Raw genomic sequence first — 24685 nt, 5'->3', positions numbered from 1 at the left:
ACAATACTAGAGAAAAGAGGAACAAGGTTAAAGGCTGTACATCATTTAAAGAAGGTTTTTAGAATTTAATAGGTGCAAAATAGGCTAATCTAGCTAGTAAAGAACAGTATTGTAGAAACAGTGACAGTGCAAAAGAAGAGCCTTTGTTACATACAGCTAGTCAAAAGTAGGCAGAAAACAGAAAGAGATATGTATCCCTCAGGACCTCAGTGTTCAACAAGGAATATATATCATAATAACACGAGGGTTTAAAAGCAACCAACAGGCTTGAAGGTTTCAACTGCCTTTTGTTGCTGTTTGGATGAAGAGCAAATTTTGCCTCTTTCCTCAGGCCTCTGTTTGTACACAGGTATTGTAATTGTATTAAGCATGTCAGGGAAATCCAAATCCCAGCTAAATAATTAGTGAAATGGATTTTGAACTCATTTTTATGCCCGTGTGAATTACAGATGAACAGGCTAGCATGGCTGAGACCCAATGAGGTTAATAGTACCAGCTGGGGCCTTTCTTTCTGGAGAATCACTGCAGTTATCACAGGCAGATGCCGTACTGTTAAATGAAAATGCCATTGTAGGCCAAATGTTAGCAGTTAAACACCATCGTCACAGAAACACACAAAGCTATAGTCAAGTTCACAAACACAGCTGGTGGTTAAGGAACCCTTAATGAAGAAAAGAAATTTGCTATTGGCTTTACGTCATTCATTAGGACTTCCAATACCCTTAGAGTGGGACGGTTCTATATGAGAGACAGTAAAACAACTATTGGCCTTAGTTTCTCTCCCCAATCTAAGAATAAACATTTGTTATAACGCCCATTGGAAAAAGAGAAAAATCACACATAATGCTCTCGTGGGTCGACGTAGACTCTCTTAGGGTCGTTATTTTGATGATGTTTGCCAGGGCTCCGGTCTTGGTAGCACATCTGATTGTAAAGGGGGTACATCTGCTGAATGCCATCTTCCCCAACTGGATTCTCATCTTCATAGTCAAAACTCCTGCTATTTAGTCCATTCTAAAAATTCAAACATTGCTTACATTAGCAGAGCAGCTGTTTGCATTTTTCTAGCACTGGTAAAAACAGGCAAGAATATAATTCATTACAGTTTAGTGTCCCTGATTCACTACCCCAAAAACTACTGAATGGCAAGGTAAGTTCAACAACTTACATTTTTCAGTCATTTGTTGCTTACAATACCCTGAATAAGAATAGTAGTAGCTCCTAGATACAAAATTGTGACTAATGGAGACTGGGATCAGTTTCACATTTTGAAATCTGGAGTTGCTATCAGTTAAGGTAAACTGGAGAAGAACAGGGTTATAAACCTCAGGAGCCTCTAAAGCAAGGCTCAAGCTTGAAATGAACATACGAGGTATACAGAGAATTAAACCAACTAAACAAAAGAAACCTCAACTCAGCTCTGGGGAACTGGGGAAAGGACACAGCAAAATGAACTGGCATTTGAACATATGCCTGATAAAACTGAAAATAAACTCTGCCAAAAATATCATCTTGTCTTGACCTTTCCTTCTGGCTTGACCTTGCCACAGCTAGCACTTATAAAATGAACCCCCCATGATGTTCTGTGGTGTCTCTGGTACAGACTCTTCTGCTCGTTATTGGTTTCGTAAAACTTGATTACTTCTAAGAGTAAAATTCAAGGACTACCAGATCTTAGCAGAGACACTCAAATAGGGGAAAGATGAATAAAGTGAACTTGTATAGAATTAAATGATATTTTAATAAGCATGTTAGCTACCAGCTCCACCTGGGCTGATAGCCACAACATGGTTACTTACAGAGTGCTGAAGATGGCCAACTTCTCTTTCTTTGAACTGAGTCTGCAAAGGCAAGTGTTCAGGCTGGAAGAAAACACAAAAAGACATGCACTGTAAAACATATGGCAAACATATCAACCAGTAAGATTCCTATTTTTAAAAGAGCCAATCATGTCTTGTTATAAATGTCTACCAACTAAGCAAAATGTTCCACATGAGAATAAGAAAAGCATCCATATTTTTTAAGAGTTTCACTCACTCTCTCCTGGCTCTTGACTTCTAGAAAGAAGAAAATACAGGGTTGGGCACAGTGGCTCTTGCCTGTAATCCTAGCACTTTGAGAGGCCGAGACAGGTGGATGGATAACTTGAGGCCAGAAGTTTGAGACCAGCCTGATCAACATGTGAAACCCCATCTCCACTAAAAATACAAAAATTAGCTGGGCGTGGTGGTGCACACCTGTAATCCCAGCTATTTGGGAGGCTGAGGCAGGAGAAGAGTTTGAATTGGGGAAGCAGAGGTTACAGTGAGCCAAGATCGTGCCACTGCACTCCAGCCTGGGCTACAGAGCAACCAAGACTCGGTCTTAAAAAAAAAGAAAGAGAAAACATAGACAACATCTGCTGCAGAAGTTCTCATGCAAACTGGTTTACATCTTACACGAGGGAGAAGTCATCACAGAAGGTCTCCTGTCTTTTCTCAGTGGAAGAGTCTGATATTTTGAATCAGGTAAAAGTGGTTTGGGGTGGTTAATGAGACATTTTTTTTGTCCTTATACATAGATTTGAAGGATATATGATCATCCTTTTCTTGCTTGCTACTCTCCCATTCTTATCCACACCCTCACCCCACACAGATTATAAAGGGAGTTCATTTTCAAACCTCACCCTAGGAAGAATTTTTTTCAGTTTTCCTCAGCTTACAAACACATGACTCACCCTTCAGACTTCAGTTCAAATATCACCTCTTTCACGAAGCCTTGCACAACACCCTTGAGCAGAGATAGCCACCCTTTTCTGAGCCTTCATAGCATTTATTATCACAATTATAAGTCTACTTGCTTTTACCCTTTTCCAGATAGAGAGTGCTGGCTGAAGTGTTTCACAAATATTATCTCACCTAATACTTCAACAAGACTAGTATCTTTATTTTATGGATGACTAAAACTGAGGCTTAGTTAAGCAAGTTGTCTCCAGTCACACAACTGGTAAATGGTAAATAGTGATTCAAATGTGGCTTTGTCTAATTCTAAATTCTGTATTTTTACATCCCTGCTTCCATTTTAGTGTCGGGAAAATAGATGTTCAGTCAATCTAATAAAATAATGCCTGAATCAGATATGCCACATGCAGGCATATCTATCAACAAGCTCTGCATTTCACTATCTTTGCTCATACTGTCCCTTTTGGTTTGGAAGGACAAATCTCTGGGAGTAGAAATTCTGCCTAGCCAACATGGCCTGACTGAAGTCATTCTTTTTTTTCACAAGGCTTGTCCACATTCCGTCAAAGTTAATCTCTTTACTCCTAGTTTTCCTATTGCTCTTGTTTTTATCTCTATTGTAGCACATATCACGACTGTCTTGTTTTATAGTCCCTAATGTTAACTTTCAACTCCAGTAAGTAGTGAGCCTTTCTTAGCCATTGCTAATGGTCTGAATGTTTGTACACTCCCAAAATTCATATGTTGAAACCTAATGGCAATGTGAAAGTACTAAAAGGTGGGGGGGCCCTGGGGAGGTGAACAGGGTGTAAGGGTGGAGCTGTCATAAATGGGATTAGTGCCCTTATAAGGGATTGAAGAGATCGGAGTTCTTCCCTTCCTTCTTATGAAGTTATAGTGGGAAGACAGCCATCTATCAGGAATAAGGCCCTTACCAGACACTAAATCTGCTGATACCTTGATCTTGGACTTCCCAGCCTCCAGAAATATAAGAAATTTCTGTTGTTTGTTAGCTACCTAGTTTACAGTGTTTTGTTACAGAAGCCTGAACAGACTAACATAGTCATCCTCCTCCATCCCTCTACCTTAGTGTGGGTTTGTGCAATAATAAGAATAGTTCACTAATGAATGTATTGGAATCTAAACTGTCATCAATTCTTGATATCTTATGTCAAGGTTATCTATGTTGCAAATTATGTGACATGTTCACTCCTCCTGTCAAGGTCAGCATAATTCTACAGTGCTTCCCACGTGATCGGGTGATATTAACCAGTAAACACTGGTAAAAGTTTGTCCAAGGCAGGGCCAGTCATGGGTAGATGGCCAATCACACAGGGCCCCTGGGGTTTAATACTTTTAATACTTTGCAGTTGCCATCTAAGATTTCTTAATAATTTCACCATTAATTTCTGTTGTAAGTGGTCTAATGAGACAAAAAAGCATGCTTCAGGGACTTGTAGGCTAGGCTCACAGGCATCCCTGCCTCCTGCTATCTGTGTGGTTCCTGGCCACTGCTTCCCCATCTTGCTGCCCCAGGTCCTACGTGGCCTCCCTCTCAGTGTCCCCTCTCCAGTGACTGCTGCTGTCCTCGGCCCAGGCTGGTGCCTGGGCATTGGTTCAGGAGCACACGCCCACAGTCATGGTGCATACGGCAGGTGCCTGGAGGCCATGTCCCAGTGAAGATGAGCCTCTCATTCACCCCCTCTCTAGGCACCTAATAATGCCGTCTTGACAGCCTTAATTTTTGAACATGGGGACCAACATTTTCATTTTTCACTGTGCCTTAGGAATTATGTAGCTGGTCCCGGTCAAAGGAAATTAGACTTGGGAAAAAATACCTTATATTAAAATCAGCATTTTCATTTGTTTCTTTGCCGTTTATTGTTCTCCATCCATTAATATAGATAATTAAGAAATGATTTCACATCACTCACTGCTGCATCTAACTTGACAAGAGGTGGTGTAATCAGAAGCTTCTCTGTAAAGGGGGTGGGTGTGAATTTTCTAAGCCATGAAAGAGTTAATCTGTATTTTAAAAAGTGGTATCTGGATATCTTTAAAAAATCAATTTACAATCTCATTTCCTCCCACTTCAAGTTTCCCTTTATTACAATAATAAAACCTAAAGACATTTGTGTTGATTCTTAGGACTAGTCAGTAGAAGCCATCATAACCCACTACCTCTTTTACCAGCATTAAGGAAACTCTGACAGACATGCCACAGTCTGCTCATACCATTTTCTTCAGCAGTCCCTCATGTCTAATAGTGTGACTTAATTTCTAAGTCTGACACTTGTAGAAGAAAAAGACAATTTAAGTGATGTTCTAAGCAACCCTGGCTTCCAAGAAATAAACAGTAGCTGATAAATGGAGGGCAATCAAATATTTCTGGTGGTTCTTTCTATTCCTTAACAGTAGTACATTCATTTTGAAAAGTTAAAAAAAAAAAAAAAAAAAAAAGGAGAAGAAATCTTGAACATAGTCTCTGATAACAATATGGTCCTTGCCTATTCCTCGTGGCAGTGTGGGGGAAAGCAGGGGTACTCAACACTGAAAGGGAGCATATTCTAGGAACACAGTGTTTATGGCCTCAACAGTTCAAGGGAAGATTTGGTTGGAAGATGTGCTGTTCTATGCTTATATTTAAAATTCCAAATGGTAAATTTAACATGACCAGAAAATAAATGATCATTCACACTTTGCTGAACACCCTGGGTTAAGACCTGTATTTGGTCATCACCTATTAAATGTGGTAACAACTTTCAAGTCTCTGGAAGTCAGTAATGCAGTGTCATAAGTAACAATATAACAAGTATTAATAGTATTTGGGAACTACAGAGATAAATGATCTGTCTATTCTGCTTCAATACAAACAGATTTTAAAGAGCCACAGCTTTATGAGTAATAATAACATTGCTGTCTTTTGCTCATGGTAGAAGATTTTTTTTTTTTAAATAGCCAGAAGTGGTGCATTTGACAATAAAGGACAAGAAGAGAAAGTTCTCAGACTTGAACAGGAAAAAATGGTGCCTGGACACTACAAACAATCTTCACTTGAACTGATTGGACAATAAGTGAATGGGTAAGTTCCTTTTCTCTACCCCATATTCTGAATCTTCATCATTAAATCATTGTAACTTTTGTAATCTAATATGTAATAAAATTGTGTATGCAGACAAGGACCCAACCCACCCTAGAAAAGGCCCTGAATTAGGAACTGGGCTATGGAAAGCATTATGTATCTGTTTCTGCACTGTGTGGCTATCTAACCTCTGATAAGAATTAGCCAGGCACACATCACCACACCTGGCTAATTTTTTAAATTTATTTTTTGTAGAGACAGGGTATTGCTATATTGCCCAGGCTCATCTCAAACTCCTGGTCTCAAATGATCCTCCCACAGCGTTGGGATTATAGGCATGAGGTATATGCTTAGTTTTTTAAGAAACTGCCAAACTGTCTCCCAAAGCATCTATACCATTTTCTATTCCCATCAGTAATGAATGAGAGTCTCAGCTGCTCCAGGTCCTCAACAGGATTTGGTATTTAAAAAAAAAAATTAACAAAGTATCTATGTTTGAAAAGTGTCTTAAATAATAGTGTACATATATTTGGTGACTAATATATATGTACTGAATAAAACTATAATACTTTGATGGATACTCAGCATATGTTATTCTATTATTCTTGTATCTTTTCCTAGAAAGTCTTGGGCTACTCTCAATCTGTAATACGTATTTCAACTTCTCTTTCATGTATTATCTTACAGCAATTTCTATTGAGTTATAATCCATATTCACTCTCCTGATTTGCTAAAGTCACAGAGGCTTTCATCCCTAATTTCAAAAGTGTTAACACTAGTTTTTCAGGTTTGTTTTTGACTTTAAGTTCAGGGGTACATGTGCAGGTTTGTTACATAGGTTAATTGTGTATCATGGGGATCTAATGTACAGGTTATTTCATCACCCAGGTAACAGGCATAGTATCCAATAGGTAGGAGTTGATTTTTTGTATAATGTGTAAAGAAGGGGTCCAGTTTTGATTTTCTGTATATGGCTAGCCATTTACCCTAGCACCATTTATTGAATACAGAGTCCTTTCCTCATTGCTTGTTTTTTGTTGACTTTGTCAAAGATCAGATGATGTTAGTTGTACAGCTTTATTTTTGGGCTCTCCATTCTGTCATATTAGTCTGTTACCTGTTTTTGTACCAGTACTATGCTGTTTTGGTTACTGTAGCCTTATAATACAGTTTGAAGTTGGATAACATGCCTCTAGCTTTGTTCTTTTTGCTTATGATTGCCTTGGCTATTCAAACTCTTTTTTGGTTCCATATGAATTTTAAAACAGTTTTTCCTAATTCTGTGAGAAATTTTAAAGTTCCATGTAAATTTTATTTTTTCATTTTGTTTTTTGAGATAGTCTTGCTCTTTCACCCAGGATGGAGTACAGAGGCATGATCTCAGCTGACTGCAACCTCCGCCTCCCAGGTTCAAGTGATTCTCGTGTCTCAGCCTCCTGAGTAGCTGGGATTACAGGGGTGTGCCATCATGGCCTGGCTAATTTTTGTATTTTTAGTAAAGATGGGGTTTCACCATGTTGGCCAGGCTGGTCCTGAACTCCTGACCTCAAGTGATCCACCCACCTTGGCTTCCCAAAGTGCTGGGACTACAAATGTGATCCACTGTGACGAGCTCCATGTGAATTTTTAAATTTTTTTTTCTTCCCTAATTCTGTGAGAAATGTCATTGGTAGTTTGCTAGGAATAGCATTGAATCTGTAAATTGCTTTGGGCAGTATGGCCATTTTCAAAACACTGATTCTTGCTATCCATAAGCAAGAAATGTTTTTCCATTTGTTTATGTCATTTGATTTCTTTAAACAGTGTGTTGTAGTTTTTGTTATACAGATCTTTCACCTCCCTGGTTAGCTATACTCCTAGGTATTTTATTCTTTTTGTGGCTATTGTGAATGGGATTGTGTTCTTCATCTGGCACTCAGGTTGTAGGTTCTCGATGTAAAGGAATGCTACTGATTTTTGTGCACTGATTTTGCCACCTGAAACTTTGCTGAAGTTGTTTTTCAGATCTAGGAACCTTTGGGCAGAGGCTATCTAGTTTTTAGGTAAAGAAGCATATCATCTGCAAACAGATGGTTTGACTTCCTCTCTCTCTATTTGGATGCCTTTTATTTCTTTATCTTGCCTGATTATTCTGGCCAGGCCTTCCAGTACTATGTTGAATAGGAGTGGTGAGACTGAGTATCCTTGTTTTGTACCAGTTCTCAAGGGGAATGCTTCCAGCCTTTGCCTGTCCAGTATGATGTTGGTTGTGAGTTATAATTGTCATAGATGGCTTTTATTATAATATTTTGAAGGATGTTCCTTCAATGCTTAGTTTATTAAGGGTTTTTAACATGAAGGGATGTTGATTTTCATCAAAAGCCTTTCTTGCATCCATTGGGGTGATCATGTGGTTTTGTTTTTAGTTCTGTTTTATGTGATGAATCACATTTACTGAGTTCCATTATATTGAACCAACCTTGCATCCCAGGAATAAAGCCTAATAGGTTGTGGTGGATTAGTTTTTTGATTTCCTGCTGGATTTTGTTTGCTGGTATTTTGTTGAGGATTTTTGTATCTATGTTCATCAAGGATATTGGCCTGCAGTTTTCTTTTTTTGTTGTCACACGTGTGCCAGTGGGGGAGGCGAGGTCTGCCCATGTGCATGCACTGGCAAGGAAGTAGGGGAGTCACGGGGGTATGGGTGTGTCCTGGCAAAGTGGTGCAGGGAGGCTGTGGGTGGGCTGGTGCATGTCAGTGGAGGGCAGTCTGCTGGAGTTCTCCAACAGCTGGGCACAGTCTGCTGGTGAAGGAGCTATGATGCAGTCCTCCAGGAAGCACCCTGGTTGGGTATTCAAAGTTGTGCGGCAGGCATGCACAGCCAGACTGGGAGAGGCCAGAAGAGAGGGGAGCATTCAGATCAGACTAGCCCCATCCCAAGGGCAAGACTGCCCTGCTCTGTCCAGATCCGACAGTCACCCGAAGGCTAAAGTCTCCTAGAGGAGCACGGCAAGCCTTGGGAGATGGGCACCCTTGGCCATACTCCACTGTAGCTGTTATCCCACCAAACCCTCTGGTTTCCACACAGGCTGGAGTGCTGCCCCGCCACCTCTTTAAGCAGCTCAAGTGTCTGTGGAGGTTTTGGGTCTCCTCCTGCTAGGATCCCAGAGGTCCAAGGCTCACTCCTCAACTGTTCAGCTCACCCCTTCACCAGGAGTCATTGGGGGTTAGGAAAAAGTTCTGGTGCTCAGCCACCCTGTGCAGAGTTCCCAGCTTCCTCCCGCTTCAGCCCAGTCCCAGTGTCCTCCCTCCATCCACTCTCAATTCCTTCCCTCTGAAGATTTTCTAGAGTGTGCTAGTCTTCCCAATGTCCTTGTCTCTCAGCAGCAGATGTTCCTCCTTGCTGCATCTAGTTGGCTATCTGGAATCTGGAATCTTATTTATTATCTTAGTAAACATTTTACCTTCTCTGATCCAACAAATAAACCAGAGCCTCTCCTCTTTCATATGTATTATATTTCATCCTGTTTCCATATAGGTAATACTTAAAATCCTACCAGTAAGCTTTCAGAGTTGTTAAGGTTTATTCTCAGTGGTGACAGAACTAAGATTTCAAGTTGCTATTGTCACAGGACATAAAATAACCCTAAACACTCTCCTGGCTCTGGCAGTAAAAAACCTTCAAACTACAGTTCCATTTGGAACCACTGTCCCTGATGCCAAATTTAAGTCTCTTTAATCTTCTTCTTCTCTTTAAATTTCATCCCCCAAAGCTCTGTACTTCCTTACTTAGAACCATACTTCTCTTTTACCCTAACTCACTGCAATTTGTAAACCTTAAACAATACTACTTTTAAAACTCCTACCTTCTCAAACTTTTCCCTAACCCATTACCTCTAACTGCTATCACCAACTGGTATCTACCTCTTCCAGGATTTTCTGAAACCTAGAGAGAGCAGAACTCCTTTTAGCTACCACCTGTATAGTCATAACAGCTTTCCCATCAAGGACTTTGGCATCTAGGTTACTCTCTTCTCCATTCTGTTCGGGCCATTATCTTAAGGGACCTGGATGTTCACAAAAATGACTCATCTTATGCCTCCGATTCACTCTTTTTTAGGTTTTCTCCCCACTTCAACAAATCATTCCCACACCTTCAAGAACTTCCATATCATTTCCTTGTCTTGCAACTCTCTTACTTTTCTTGTCACTGATTCCTTCCTCCTGGCATACAAGCATGTTCGAGATTCTCCTATCTTAAAAATGAAACAATAATATCTTTTAAAACTTCAACTTCCTAAATTTTTAAAGGCCCCTACCTCTGAAAACCTCACCTTGACAAGATACTTCAAACTCACCACCTTCCTGTTGAAGGACCATCCATCTTCCTTCAGTTCCTAAGGCTGTGAGTAAAGATACACTAAGTACCCTCCATCACACCTCACATGTAACTGATCTATCTTCCACTGCTGCCTTCCCAATTCAAGCAGTTTCCCAGCTTCCCTGTCACATCCATGGGTAATTTCCCACTGCCACTCACTGCATACTAGACATAATTAAATATTTTAATGTGCACTCACTGTTTTTTATGGAGTACAGAGTATATGAAGAATGCATAGTATGTTAATTACTTTGATTCTGCCTGAATTCTTGTGTCATGCTTTAGAAAAAAAGGAACAAATTACTATATACTGCTCTCCTATGTCTGTCAAGAAACTCTGAATCCAAGTAATAATACAATATTTTATAATTACCCTTTCCTTTTTAGTTCACTTCTATTTGTGCTTCTGTTATTCTCCCAGTTCTACTGTTGACCAGGGAATCGTGTCTCTTTTCTTTATCCACCCACCAGAACTTTAGATTAATACCTAGGATTCTTGTTGAAATTATTTTTCATTCAACCCTAAACAAAGAGATTTCTGGAATTACTGGATCATGGAAAACCCAGTGATTTTCTCTGCTGAGTCTTTCTTCCATGACCTTCCTACTTCTTCCTTCAGTTTATTCTCTACCATGTGCTCTGTGTCTACCTGATGTCATTTTCCCTCTCTTCTGCTTATAACTCCACAAGGCATTGTAAAAGTTTCATTTGATTGATATATCTTGTCCTAATGCTTCTTCCTTATACTGACAAGTGATACATTTTTACTTCTGCTTCCAGTCATGATGGAGAACTAATACCAGACTAATCTTCCTGTCATAAACTAATAGAAAATTGGGACAAAATACATAAAACAACAGTTTTCAGACACTGGACAACTGTGTTGTATAGGACTGGGATCCCAGATAATGGAAAAATACATACACACAAAATATCCACACACACACGCACATGTGTTATCTTTTGATAATTTTTTTTTTTTTTTTTGGTGGCATAAGAAGAGAAAAAATCAAGAAAAGCAAAGGATCTTGCTGAACTGGGGAGACGGAGTTCGGCATTCAGAAAAGTTGAAGTGACTGAAATCTGTGGAACAGGGAGGGTCCCGAAGAAGAGAAAGACACACACAGAAAAAGTTCCAGAAATCTGCATGAGAGTTCCCTGGCGGGATACTAGGCTGGGCATCCACAGAGCAAAGCATAACTGTTGGAGAAAGAAAATTTGCTAGGGAGCTATTATCTTAACAATTACAGAACTTAATTAGAGTTCATTGACACTTATGATCCAACCAGCTGAAGTAGAACATCCTCACTGAACATGTGAGACATCCAGCAGAGACCCAGGTTCACCCCTTAGAATGTTAAAGCAGCTCTAGAAGATAGGCTATTCTAGAACCATCCTAACAAAACTTAAAAACAAACTTCCAGAAGATCAGGTTGATCTTGAAGTAAATTAACTGATTTCCAGAAATAACTGAATTCTTATTAAGAAATAAGAGCAAAATTCAAACAAATGAAAACACAACATTCATAGTGTCCAGCATCCAATTAAAATGTACTGACCATGATAAAACAAAAAAGTGAGAAAAAATAAGTATATAGAAACTAAACCAGAAATAACATGTCTTAGTCTGTTTTGTGTTGCTACAGCAGAATGCCACAGACTGGGTAATTTATAAACAATAGAAGTTTATTTGGCTCATGAAGGCTGGGAAGTTCAATATCAAGGTGCCAGCATCTGGCAAAGGCCTTCATGTTATATCATTCTATGGTGGAAAGCAGAAGGCCAAGCAAGCACACAATGCAGAGAGAAAAGTGGGGCTGGAGTCTCGAGATAACTAACCCACTTCAAAGATAATGGTATTAATCTATTAATGAAGGTAGAAGGTGATTAGATCAACAGTATTACAATGGCAATTAAATTTCAACATGAGTTTTCAAAGCATAACATGACATATGATGGAATTAGCAGACAAAAACTTTAAAATGGCTATTATAAATATGTTTAAGGCTATAAAGGAAAACATGAACAAAACATGAGAGTTGACAACTATAAAAAATAACCAAAAAGAACTTTAGAGCTAGAAAAAAATACAATATTTGAAATGGAAAAAGTCACTGGATCGCCTTAGTAGCAGAGTAGACACTGCAGAAGAAAAAAATCACTGTACTTCAGGCAGAAACTATCAGCAGAAAAGAACAGAGAGCGAAAAAGGCTGAAAAAATTGAATACAGCCTTAGTAATCTGTGAGATAATATAAAAAAAATCTACCATTTGTATAACTGGAATCACAGAAGGAAGGGAAAACTACAATATTTGAAGAACTGCCAAAATTTATCAAATTTTATGAAATATATAAACCTACAACTCTATGAAGCTCAATGAACCCCCAAAATGGTAAACATAAAGAAAGCCACTCTAATACCTTTCAAAATCTAATTGCTAAAAACTAACAATAAAGAGAAAATCAAAGATGTAGCTAGAGGGAAAAACAAGACATAGTCCAATTAGAGAAATAAAGCATTATCATTGGCTTCTCACTAGAAAAAAAAAAAAGAGTACAGAAGACAATAAAACTATAATTTTAAAGTGCTAAATGAAAAAAAATTTAAAAACTAGAATTCTATATCCCACAAAATATTCAAAAATAGGCTGGGCATTGTGGCTCATGCCTGTAATCCCAGCACTTTGGGAGGCTGAGGTTGGCAGATCATCTCAGGTCAGGAGTTTGAGACTAGCCTGGTCAACATGGTAAAATCCTGTCTTCAATAAAAATACAAAAAAATTAGCCAGGTGTGGTGGCAGGCGCCTATAATCCCAGCTACTTGGGAGGCTAAGGTCAGAGAATCACTTGAACCTGGGAGGCAGAGGTTGCAGTGAACTGAGACCACGCCATTGCACTCCAGCCTGGGAAACAAGAATGAAACTTCATTTCCAAAAAAAAAAAATAGTGAAATAAAGAAAAAATTGTTTTATCAGTACCATAAGAAATGTTATGGAAAAGTTATTCAGGTTGAAGAATACGGACTTCGAACATAACTTTATCAGTTTGTAGTTTTAAAAAAAGACACATTATGGTTTAAAACAAAAATAGTAATAATATATTGTCAGGTTTATAACACAGGGAGAAATAAAATGCATAAGATGATAAGGAAAGAAGGAAAGAAATTGAAATGTATATTAAAATTCATCTAATATATATGAAGTAGTATTATGTAATATTAAGGTAGATAGTGGTAAGTTAAAAATGTGTATGCTAAACTCTAGATAAATCACGATAACAGTAAAAACAAAGTGGTACAGCTAATAATTCAATAGACTAAATAAGGCTTTAAATTAAAAAATACTAAAAATACTAAATCCCTCAGCTAATTTAAAAGAAGGCAGGAAAAGGCCAGGCATAGTGGCTCATGCCTGTAATCCCAGCACTTTGGGAGGCCGAGGCAGGTGGATCACAAAGTCAGGAGATCGAGACCATCCTGGCTAACACGGTGAAACCCTGTCTCTACTAAAAATACAAGAAATTAGCTGGGTGTGCTGGCCGGTGCCTGTAGTCCCAGCTACACATGAGGCTGAGGCAGGAGAATGGCGTGAACCTGGGGGGCGGAGCTTGCAGTGAGCCCAGATTGTGCCACTGCACTCCAGCCTGAGAAAAAGTTTTTTCTTTTCTTCACAACATCCCAAAACTTTAAACCAAAATGGTCCTCAACAGGTGAATGAATATAAAAAATTTTGGTATACTCTTAAAATGGAATACTTCTCAGCAAAAAAGAAAGTTTATTCATGCAATAAGATGGGTGAATCTTAAAAACATTATACCGAGCAAAAGAAACTGGATGCAAAAGAACACACTGGGTGGGATTCCATTCATGTGAGGTTCTTTAAAAATGGCACGACTAGTATATTGAGATAGAAATCCCATCGGTGGTTGCCAGAGATAGGAGGTGTGTGGGATGATGGTGGTGGTAGTGATGATAATGATGATGGTGGAGGGTATACATGAGAAATTTTTCAGGTGATGGAAAAGTTCTTGCTAGGGACAATGGTTACATCCATGTATACATTTGGCAAAGCTTATCAAAATGTACACTTAAAATATGGCATGGTATTATGTAAACTCCAACTCAAAGTTTTTTTTTAAAAAAACTCTAACTTGTCATTTTATTATAATTACTTCGTTTTAGAGAAACATGGGTAGGGAGATTTAGTAAACTGAGAAGTCATTGACATAGTCTGGAATCTGCTATGATAAAAGTACATATTAAATTCTTAATAAATACTTTATTACAGACTGTCCCTGATGCAGAAGTTTCTCCATTAAAAAGTCTCCAATTGCTTATTTGGATGACTGAGTTTCTAATCTAGAGAGATGATTTCTCCACACTAAAGGAGCAGCACATGAACAACTGGCCACCATATATGATTCACAAAATACGGATTCTTCAAGGCATATAGGATATTACACTCGTATCTATTAAGTACCTCTCTAAAAGAATTAATATAATATTATTAAAACTGTGAACCAAAGGTTGATTTCCCTTTCACTTTTTAAAATAGTTACGAGAGAGGTCGACCATGTTTCAGGATCAGCAACTATAAAGATTGTATCCTAATCAGGCAAAATTTACAACAACATTAATTAGGCAGTTGTTTAATGAGATACATAATTGTTACTGTTCTCCAAGATAATTACACATATGGGTATGCTAGTCACATGAATGTCTTAATAATTTAGCAGACCCTTAGTATTCACAGATTCGACATTGCTGGTTAATGTTAAAGCTGACTCATGCGTGAGTAAGCTTAAAAGGTTTATGACAGGTAGTAATTTGTAATTTTGTTGAGACATAAATTGAAATCAAGACCTGGAAGGTTTTCAATATGAGGCTAATCATTTAGCTATATCCACCTCTCAAGGTGTCTTTTATTCTCAACTCTTATATATGAGTTTTATAAAAGATAGGGGTATTTAGTAATGCAGGTTTCTCAAAATTCTATGAAGTATTCTCTGTGAATGTCAACAGGGTTGCTGTAGTATTATTAATCAACTTTTTTCTTTTACATTTGAAATTCTGTCTTTGTTATTTTTTAAGTTGATTCTTCGTTCTCTAGTATCTACAATCAGTTGTGATCAATGCAGACTGCCACCACATATTATACGAGTTAAATGTGTAAAGTCTGCCCGGATCTTATTCCCCAAGACTTGAGATTTATTTGCTTATAGTTCCTCTATCCCAATGTCTTCTGTCCATGTATTCCATCCCATAAATCCTCTACTGTTAACCCTCTAAGAGAATGACAGATTTCTCCCAAACCACACATGCTGCTATCAAAGCAGGTGCTCAGTAAACACTTATTGAAAAACTATCAATGCACAGAAACTGACTCCCACTTTTAGTCTGAGGTCCCCACAGATATCTTGGGTGCTAGATTATGTAGAGAAACCTGCCTGTGCCAGTTGGACTAGAAATCTTGAGGTCTGAATTACTACTTGCAAAGAACAGGGCAGAGAGAGGTCTGAGATGGTTCATGGGAAGGGAGTGAATGCTGTGAAAAGAGGTTCTAGATCCTTGGGACTTAGACAGACCAAAGGAGAGGTTCTAGCATTAAAGAAAGAAGGCAAGGGAACATGGAAGTTGGCTCAATAATGGCAACATGATTAAAATAGACAGCATTAGGCTCAGCTTAGGTAAAACTACAATTACAACTTATAAGGACTGACAAAAGATTCTTCCCCTACTACCTGCCTTATCCATTAGCTAATACTCCTTTTTAATTGTTTACTATACAATCTCAGGCTAAAAGCTTCAATTGAAAATGTCTCAGAGATTTAACATATCAATATAATTACCTTTTCCTGAAAGTATAATATAACCAAGTTTTATTACAGCCAAGATTTATAGTAAGATAAGCACTGTTTAAGATGCTTTGGTTATACTCATAGTCTTACACTATGCCCTTGAGGCAATATCATTTTCCCCATATCACAGATGGAGCAACTGAGGCTTAGAATGATTGAGCAATGGTTCCAAGTACGTACGGCTAAGATTCAAATTCATCTTTATGTAACTCCAAAGTCTGTGCCTTAAACCATCACATAAAACTTCTCATCTTGAGTATATCCAGTCTCTTAATCTGCTTGCAGAAGGGGGCTAAAAAACAGGAAGACAACGAACATTTGAGAGGGCAGATGGCAGATAAGTGAGGAGAAAGACTAGTGATGCTCAAGACTGGTGAGCTTTGCCATATGCTCTGGTTTATCTTCATCTGTACGAGTCTAAGTTACTTCACCTCCTGCTTGAGCTCCAGCCTCAATTAGAGGAACACAAAGGCAAGGCTTTTCTCAAGCAGTAATGAGACTCTGAGAGTTTCCCATTCTGCCCCAGCCCAGGGCTGAACACACAGTGGTCATTTGTTGTAGGATAATGCCTTAAAAATTTAGTAGGAGAGTATTTCCCCTCTCTTTTTGAGTGTTTGTTTATACTCACAGTGATATAGTGCAGTACCTCAAAATGCAATGTCTTATCCCCTAATTTATAATAGTATAATGAGTCAGTTAAAGAAGAAATGACTATAGAAAGAAAGTCCTCATGGCAAAGTTTTCAAATATAGGCTACTATCATGAGGTTTATTTGCAAGATAGAAGAATATTGGATATTTTATCCCACAAGGCAGCACTGAATTTTTCTCAAGTCACCACAGAGTTGTAGCAGCTTTGTTGCTGAAAATGCTGTCTTAACCAAAAGAAAGGCAATGTTTCTTGTTATCACTGGTAAATACATTTCATTACTTCTACTGAGTATACATTCTAGGTTTTAATTTTTCAAAGCGAAATTTGATATGACACATTTTAATGAAATTTCTTATCTTGGTTTATGGTCTTGCTTAATTCTCATATTAAAATACACCGGAAAACGATACTTTACCTAAATTGTAATATATATGCAAAGCAAAGTATCTAATTAAAGCAGATAGATGGTAAAGGTGATGAATTATTTGCAGGCAAATGATACCCAAATATAATTCCAAGATGTTCTTAATTGTAAATCCTAACCACTTATGGGGTACAAATGCAGTTTTCCATAACTAATAAATGCCTACACATTTTAACATCAGAAAACCAGGCTGTCATTCTGACAATGGGCATTTCTGCTCTTCAATGCGATGCCCTAAGGCAGTACCTAATTACCCACTCATACCATTTTATCTCCAAATTTTCCCATAAGGTAAACCTCAGTTTAATCTACACACCCAAACATCCTCAAAGATGGTAGCTGTCTTTTCTGTATCAAGCACAGTATTGCCACAAAGCCAACAAGTACAGAAATATTACCTATCATCTTACTACTACATAGTATCTTAAAAAACACACATCTTAAAAGATGTGTTCTCAGAGAAGCTATGCCAAAAATCATTCCATTACTGACTAGATGTTGTAATGATCAAAATTTTACACGCCAAAATAAGAAACAAAATTGAATTCCTCTCTAGAGATCATTAATATGGGCCTTCCCAAATCTCATATTTAATCTAGTATCTAAGTTCCTTCTTGCTTTCATATCTTCCTTATCTACATGTATAATAAATACCAATTAGAGAAAAATTAGATATATATTTTTAAATAATGAATAAAAAAATAAGGGTATAGATAAATGTGGGCTTCCTTAAAAATGCCACCTTATTTCATATATTAACTAAGTTCTTCTTTTTAAAAACTTAATTTTTATGTCTTTTTGAAATAAGTAATTTCAAAGCTAACTGCTGACCCTTCACTCACAGAACTGGAAAAAGACACTCTGTTAAGATTTTTCATGTAGTTAATAATTTACGCCATTCTTTGCAAAAATGAAAGTAAAAATCAAAACAGAAAAGGCCTCCCAAAATCTTCAATACTGAATGTATTTTAGATCCTAAAACAATAGGCTATATACTAAGTGAAGAATGCCAGTTCCCTTATATTCCTTCTTATTGAAAGATAAGACAATACAGAAATAATTGCCCTTACCAACAATCTATTTTTCCTATTGGGGGTGTAAAAGAAACGTAGAAAATGAAATACAAAAGGGTCTCTATCCATTTACCTAATGGTTACTTTCTATAACCCTTCTAAGTTATCTCTTGAACATATTTAGTTAATACATGTATTTTTCCTGGGATCTTAACTAATTGAATATTTTTCAACATATTCCCAGAAGAAAAAAAAAAGAAAATAAAGGTAACATATATAGTTTCTCCTTCTGAAGGAAAATAACCTAATAATGGTTAAGAAGGTAAAATACAAAGATAAACTGTCTGCTATGGAAAGTTAATATTAACTTTCAGGAACACCAATTTTGTAAATATAAAACCCAAAGAATGCAGTTTTATTTGAATTAGAGAAGTAAATTAGTAAAATTTGGCATTTTTCCCCACAGAAACACTAAAGTTTTAAGTGACCTGCACAGAGGCAGCTTGAGCTAGAATCCAGCTTATGACTTCAGGAGAGCCAGAGTGCATCAGTGATTAGGATGAAGGCTCACAGCACCAGTGACTTTAAAAGGAAAGTGAAGCAGATGATACAAAAGCTGAAGAATCCTTCCAGTGAAGGTAGGTTGCATGACTAATAAAATGAGTCAAGGATTTTTCTTATGTCTTCAATTCACCCTACAGCGTCACTATTTCATTTTCACATAGTGATACTGACTTAGATGCTACTCCATGAGGCAAGAACAGTGAAAACTATTTTCTCTTCATGTACACATAATTCATATGGCCAAATAAAGTTTGGGTATTTTCTATTGGCCCCCAAAACATGCTAATAACTACAAATAACAGGCCATCTACTTAGTGTGGAATTGGTAAATGTCATTGCAGGATGACATTCCTTGACCTGATAGTGAAAGGAGTCACTCTGTTAAGATAGGTGCATTTTCATTGTAACAAATAACTAAATGTAGACTTTTGGAAAAATAGTAGAGGAAATAAATTTTTTTAAATACCAATGCAAAAAACACTTAGCAGTTAAATACTTATCATTTTACCTACTCCCTGAACAAAGTGGAATGGCCCCACCCTCTGGGTGACACTGGCTGGAATTGGTAATACCTAGGCATACCTCCTTGGGAGCCATCAAAGGGTTTTACTGAAGCAGAAGCAGCTCTTCCCTCAGTCCCAGGAAGTTAGTTAAAACACAATGAGAAATGTCATCAAGTTTGCAATATCTAGTTTGAAATCTGATGAGAATTGTGGTTCTGTGTCTATGAGAACTGAGCTCTACAGAGGTGAAGGGACTGAAAATTAATAATTTGATCTTCTGAAATAATCTCATCATAAGTAGGATCTACTTGTAAAAGAATGTATGGGCCCCTGTCCTCCAGGAATTTATAATCTTGTTTCATGTGACTTGTCATTCAAACGGTTAAACAACAAAGCGAGGCAATTTGAACACAAGTGGGAAGCCTTTCTATGCTTTTACTTGTCTTTATGTCCCATGGTACTGATACAAACAGAAGAAACTGGGTAGAAGAGGGTGGGTGCCTGGAAAAGGTCCCACCCTCAAGCCTGGAGACCAGCGGCCCTAAATGGGGACAGGCATTCCTGTTTTCATCCCCAAAAGTTGCATTTTGGCCCACCATCCCCACTACCATACCCATATAAACCTGAACCCCAGGCTCCAGAAGCAGACCAGCAGGCAAGGAGAGGAGGGGACAAGCAGTCGGATGGTGGAACAATGTGGCAGAGAAATAGAGAAGAGGAGCAACATCTGAACACTGAGAGGAGTTTGGCTGGGGATGGTGGAAGAGGAGTTTGGCCGCTGGATGGCCAGGCTCCAGGGGAAGATCATCTTCCCACTCCATCCCTGCTGCCAGCTCCCCATACATCCCACTGAGAGCCACCTCCACCACTCAATGAAATCCTGCATTCATCCTTCAAGTCCACACTGATCGATTGAGTCCGTGTGTGACCCAATTCTACCAGGACACTGGACAAGAGTTCAGGATACAGAAAGTTGTCACAATGGCCTTCTGCCCTTGCAGAAAGGCAGAGGGTCCAGTGAGCTGGTTAACATTCAAGCCATCTACAGACAGGGCTAAAAGGGCACACTGTAACACATGCCCACTTGGGCTCTTGCACCTGTCCGTCTGCATGCTCACCCCACACCCGCTCCCCCCAAACCTCAGTGATTTGAGCAGCAGTGGTGATGGAACAGGCAAGACGCAGCCCTGCTGTATGTCCTTCAGAAGGGATCAAGGAACCCTCCTGTTTCAGTACCCAGCACACTGTAGACATGTAACTACCTGCTGACCTAATATGATTAAATGGCTAAATCACTACAAGTCTACAATCTCTCTTCTGAAACTCTTAGGACCAGATGTGTTTTGGAATTCAGAGTTTTTCTGATTTTAGACAAGTTACAGGTATATAGTCCATGTATTTATAAAGCACCTCCAGCAGGATATAGTACAGAACCCTATGATCAAGCACATAAATATATCTGCAGTGGAAAACTGAATGTTCATATTAAGTCAGAAAAATGATTATAAATAACACTGTGAGAATCAGTAGTTCAGCTCAGATTTGAGTGCAATATGGGTTAGGAAAAACTTGATTTGCTTAGAGATTTTTGAAATTGTAGATTACACACTGAAGACTTACAATACAGACTACAGAAATGACAGGGGTTCAGAGGCTACAGCAAACAACATAAGCTATGAAGAGGTAAAGGTTAACCAGTATTAGTGAGGACTCACACTTTATTGGTTGGATGGGAGAACTCACTTGAACATACTGGGAGTACTGGGTTAGGTATGGTGGAGTCACATCACATAGGGCTAAACTCAGAGTCCCAAGCTTCCAGAGCCACCCAGATCCTAGGTGAAAGCAACACAGTGAGAGCAGGACTTGAGAAACATTAACGTGGATGATGATGACGATGATAATGATGATGACGATAGCTAGGTTCTCAGAGCCCAGGAGAATCCAGGATTTTACTATTAACAATAGGAAGTCAAGAAGGGGAAACAAAACCATGCAAAAAATACCAATGGACTGTAATCAAGTATGCAGAAGCTGCAGGTGTACAAAAAAAAAAAAAAAAGGAGAAGAAATAAGAAAAAATGTAGGCTGTAAACTTTACTAAAGGCTTGTGAGACAAAAGGATATTATTTGTCTATGAAAGGATAGCAGTATGGATAATAAAAGAAATTATTACTGTACACTGACTCTAAGAGTGAGGAGGATCATATTCTACCCAGGAAATCACAACACAGATTTTTCAAAACAACAATAGGAGAAAGGAATACCAGCTCAACTGAAGAAAGGCATGTATTACAGGGGCTGACTACAGGGAGAAGCGATTGTTCTTCAAGAGAGGACAAAGACTGTAAATTCCCTGGGTGGTGAGTGGGCAGCTCATATCACAAACCAATTGTGAGGTTCAGGGAGGTGGAGCAGAAGGTGTAAGACTGCCATGAACTGAAACAGATGTGTAAGAGTTTATAAGCCCTGCAGAGGATCTTGACTGAAAAAATCATGTATGATTACAGGTAAAAGATCCAGAAGAGATGAAAGCTGTTCATGTTTTGATAATAAGATGTAAGAAAATGGGAGGGGCCAAATGTTATCACCTGCAGGAAAAGATCACTGGTCTTGTAAAGATGTGGAGCAGATGCAGGTTCAGAAATAGATCTTCCTTGTTCACAGAGATGAAGCATCTTGTATTAAAGGGGAGTGGCATGATCTTGGAAGAGGAGTCGAGTTTTCCTAACAGACCCAGAAAGGGTAACACATCAAAGAGAATATGCATCATCTATGTATTAAAGAAAAAGGCACAATTGTTTACTTTTGATTGTAGCCCTGTTTCTAAAAGAATATGGCATTTGTATGAAAACTGCTTGGAGGAAAAAATGGAAAGATCATACTGGATATAAGTGACTTCAAAAGCTGTAAAAAATCTTCTATCACTTTCTTTCACAGCAGCTTGGAATGATTTGCTACAATCTCATGTTTAGTTCAAAAGACCTGAGGAAACTGGATAATATACAGTAAAACACAAAAGGTTCTCAGAACAACGTGTGCAGGATTTCACAAATAAGTCTAGGTGCCAGAAAGTGTTTATAGAAAAATGGGGCCTCCAACCAATGTGCATGGTAAATGGCAGATCAAGGAAACAGGTCAATAGGAAAAATATCCACCTGATAACAATTTGTGGGTGGAAAATTCTATAATAAGTATTATGTCACCATTAAGCATGAAAGTTTAATTTGTTAGCACATTCAATAATTCAACTGTAGGACCCACTTTCCTTTTTTTCTCTTCTATTAATAATATCATTTTTGAACACAATACCATCTTACATTTAGTAAGATTTGAAGAAATGTAAGCTTTTAAAAAATGAGCACATAAAGAAGCTGAGGTAATCCAAAGTTCTGTAAAACAAAATCCGAGATAACTCTGGACACTTTAAATGTGTAAAAGTAGATGGAAATGATATTATTTTTATTTCTATCCTTCCTCATCCAAGATCTAAGCATGTTTATGTCACCTCATATGTATCTTAACATAGTATCATTAAGCCTTCTGCATCGAAGTGACAAGTGCCCAGAATAATACATGATGTGTGGGTATGCTTGTGTGCACATGCATGAGTGTATGTGGAGCTGGAAGTAGGGGAGTGGCGGTGATGAGAGGCACTAAAATGAGGAAGTTAGAAGGAAGAAAGAGGATCATGGAAGCAGCTGCTTCAAACACAAGGGAAAACGATAAGCACTAAGATTACAGGGCTTAAAAAATCTACTTGTAGAACTCATGGAAAAAAGTCTTAAAATATGGCAAGTGTCCATAAGAAAAAAGAGTTGTGACAGTACAAAGTACCCAATTTCTTTATTTTAAAATATCATTTTAGTTGAATCTGCATATCGTTCAAAACAAGAAGATGCAGAATATTTACGTAACTCTTGTCAGCAAAAATGCCTCAATGTTTCCTTATTTTATAAAATGTTGAAAATAATCTACTTCAAGTACTTGGCCATAAATCTGTGTAACAGACGTTTAGCAGGGCAAGTTGGATAAAGAAGTGAATTGTTCTAAGAAAATATGTGCACTTTACACTGTAAGTTAACTTTTTTCTTAAGCTTACCAGGAGATGACATGTGTATCTTTCAACTGCTTTCCAGAGGTTTTTTTTTTTTTTTTTTCCTTATGAAGTCCCACCCACATGTGCAGTAGGGTCATATAATATCTCTATAAGTAGGTTTCAAATGTCAATATGCACTGGTGTATGGAGCTCTGTCCTACAGAGATGTAAATGCACCTGATGTGTTGGGAAAAGGATGGGATATTAAATTGCAGAAGGTGAGCATCTTCTGGGTACAATCCCAGAGGCTGTGGAATAACATAACTACTAAAGTCTAAGGTCATCCTCAACAACTGATGAATGAGAAGTAGCACACTTGGTCAACCCCTTTCATTGATAAACCTAAAGTGTTAGTGCAAGTAGTCCCTCAGGACTATGGAGAAACAAACGCCCTCCTTTTACACGAGGAAACAGAATTAAGGTGAAAGGATTTCCCCCAAGGGTTCACTCATGATGTAGCTGGGACACAAATCCAAATCCATCTCCTTCACTGGTAGGCCAGTGATCTTTTCAGTACTTGAAACCCATTGTAGGCTCTTGAGCTAGACTGCATGGGTTCTAATTCTACCTCAGATAGATGGTGGCACTAACGAAGTGATTAACCTCCTGAGCTTCAGTATGCTCATCTTAAATGTGAGGATAATAATGGCATGTGCTTCACAATGTTATGAGAATTTCATGAGGTAATGTGTATAAAGAACTTAGAACAATGCCATATATTTAGAAAATGCTAAATAAATATCAGCTCTAATTAGTATTAACATATGTTCTCTTGGTTGGTAGGCAGCAAGGAATAGAAGAACCCAAACTCAGAGGCTGTATATTAAAGAAGATCTTGTTAAAATTACTTCATCTGTGACAAAGATTCCTTGCTTGGTCAAACTTGAGTGAATCTTCTGAACCTTCTCCAAGGCCCATCTGTCCACTTCTCATAAAATCTGTGTTTTAGCAATCCCTGCTAAGTTAGTTTAGCAAGAATTTCCCACCCTCAATATATGATCATCCCACATAGCTCATCAGGTGCTTCATCCTCCACTATCTCCCAGGTAATATCTGATCACACTGCCCTGTCTTCAACAGGAATCCTGTTAGGTTGGTTTAGCCAGATATTCCCCTTACCTCTGATGTTTCCTCTGACCTCCACTCTGCTCCTTGGTTATAAATGCCCACTTGCATATGCTGTATTCAGGATTAAGCCCAATCTTTCTCCCCTATCGCAACATTCCCTATATCTATTTCTATGGTCCTAAACAAAGTCTGCCTTACTATGCTTTAATCAAGTATCACTGAATTTTTTTTTTCCTTACTATCCCTTAAAGCCTCAGTTTCCTCACTGATAGAAGGGAGAAAACAGTAATTCCCACCTGAGGGGTTGACTGTAAGGATTAAATGAGACAGTTCATGTAAAGTGC

At 38.2% G+C, this 24685-nt stretch overlaps 1 protein-coding gene across 2 annotated transcripts in view; it reads right to left on the bottom strand.

Moving 5' to 3' along the window:
- Window positions 1-834: 834 nt before the first annotated feature.
- The window catches only part of LOC111543040 (nectin-3), a 118721-nt gene continuing 94870 nt past the window's right edge, over window positions 835-24685 (bottom strand). For both annotated transcript variants that reach the window (XM_031935098.1, XM_023212830.2), the window contains exons 8-9: window positions 1800-1862; window positions 835-1014 (exon numbers count right to left, since the gene is read on the bottom strand). In XM_031935098.1, coding sequence (XP_031790958.1) covers window positions 835-1014; window positions 1800-1862 — 243 coding nt within the window. The remainder of the gene's footprint in view (window positions 1015-1799; window positions 1863-24685) is intronic.

The sequence above is a fragment of the Piliocolobus tephrosceles genome, chromosome 2, assembly GCF_002776525.5.
Source record: "Piliocolobus tephrosceles isolate RC106 chromosome 2, ASM277652v3, whole genome shotgun sequence".
NCBI lineage: Eukaryota > Metazoa > Chordata > Mammalia > Primates > Cercopithecidae > Piliocolobus > Piliocolobus tephrosceles.
Note: the sequence above shows the minus strand (reverse complement) of the source record. Positions and strands in the feature narration are given on the sequence as shown.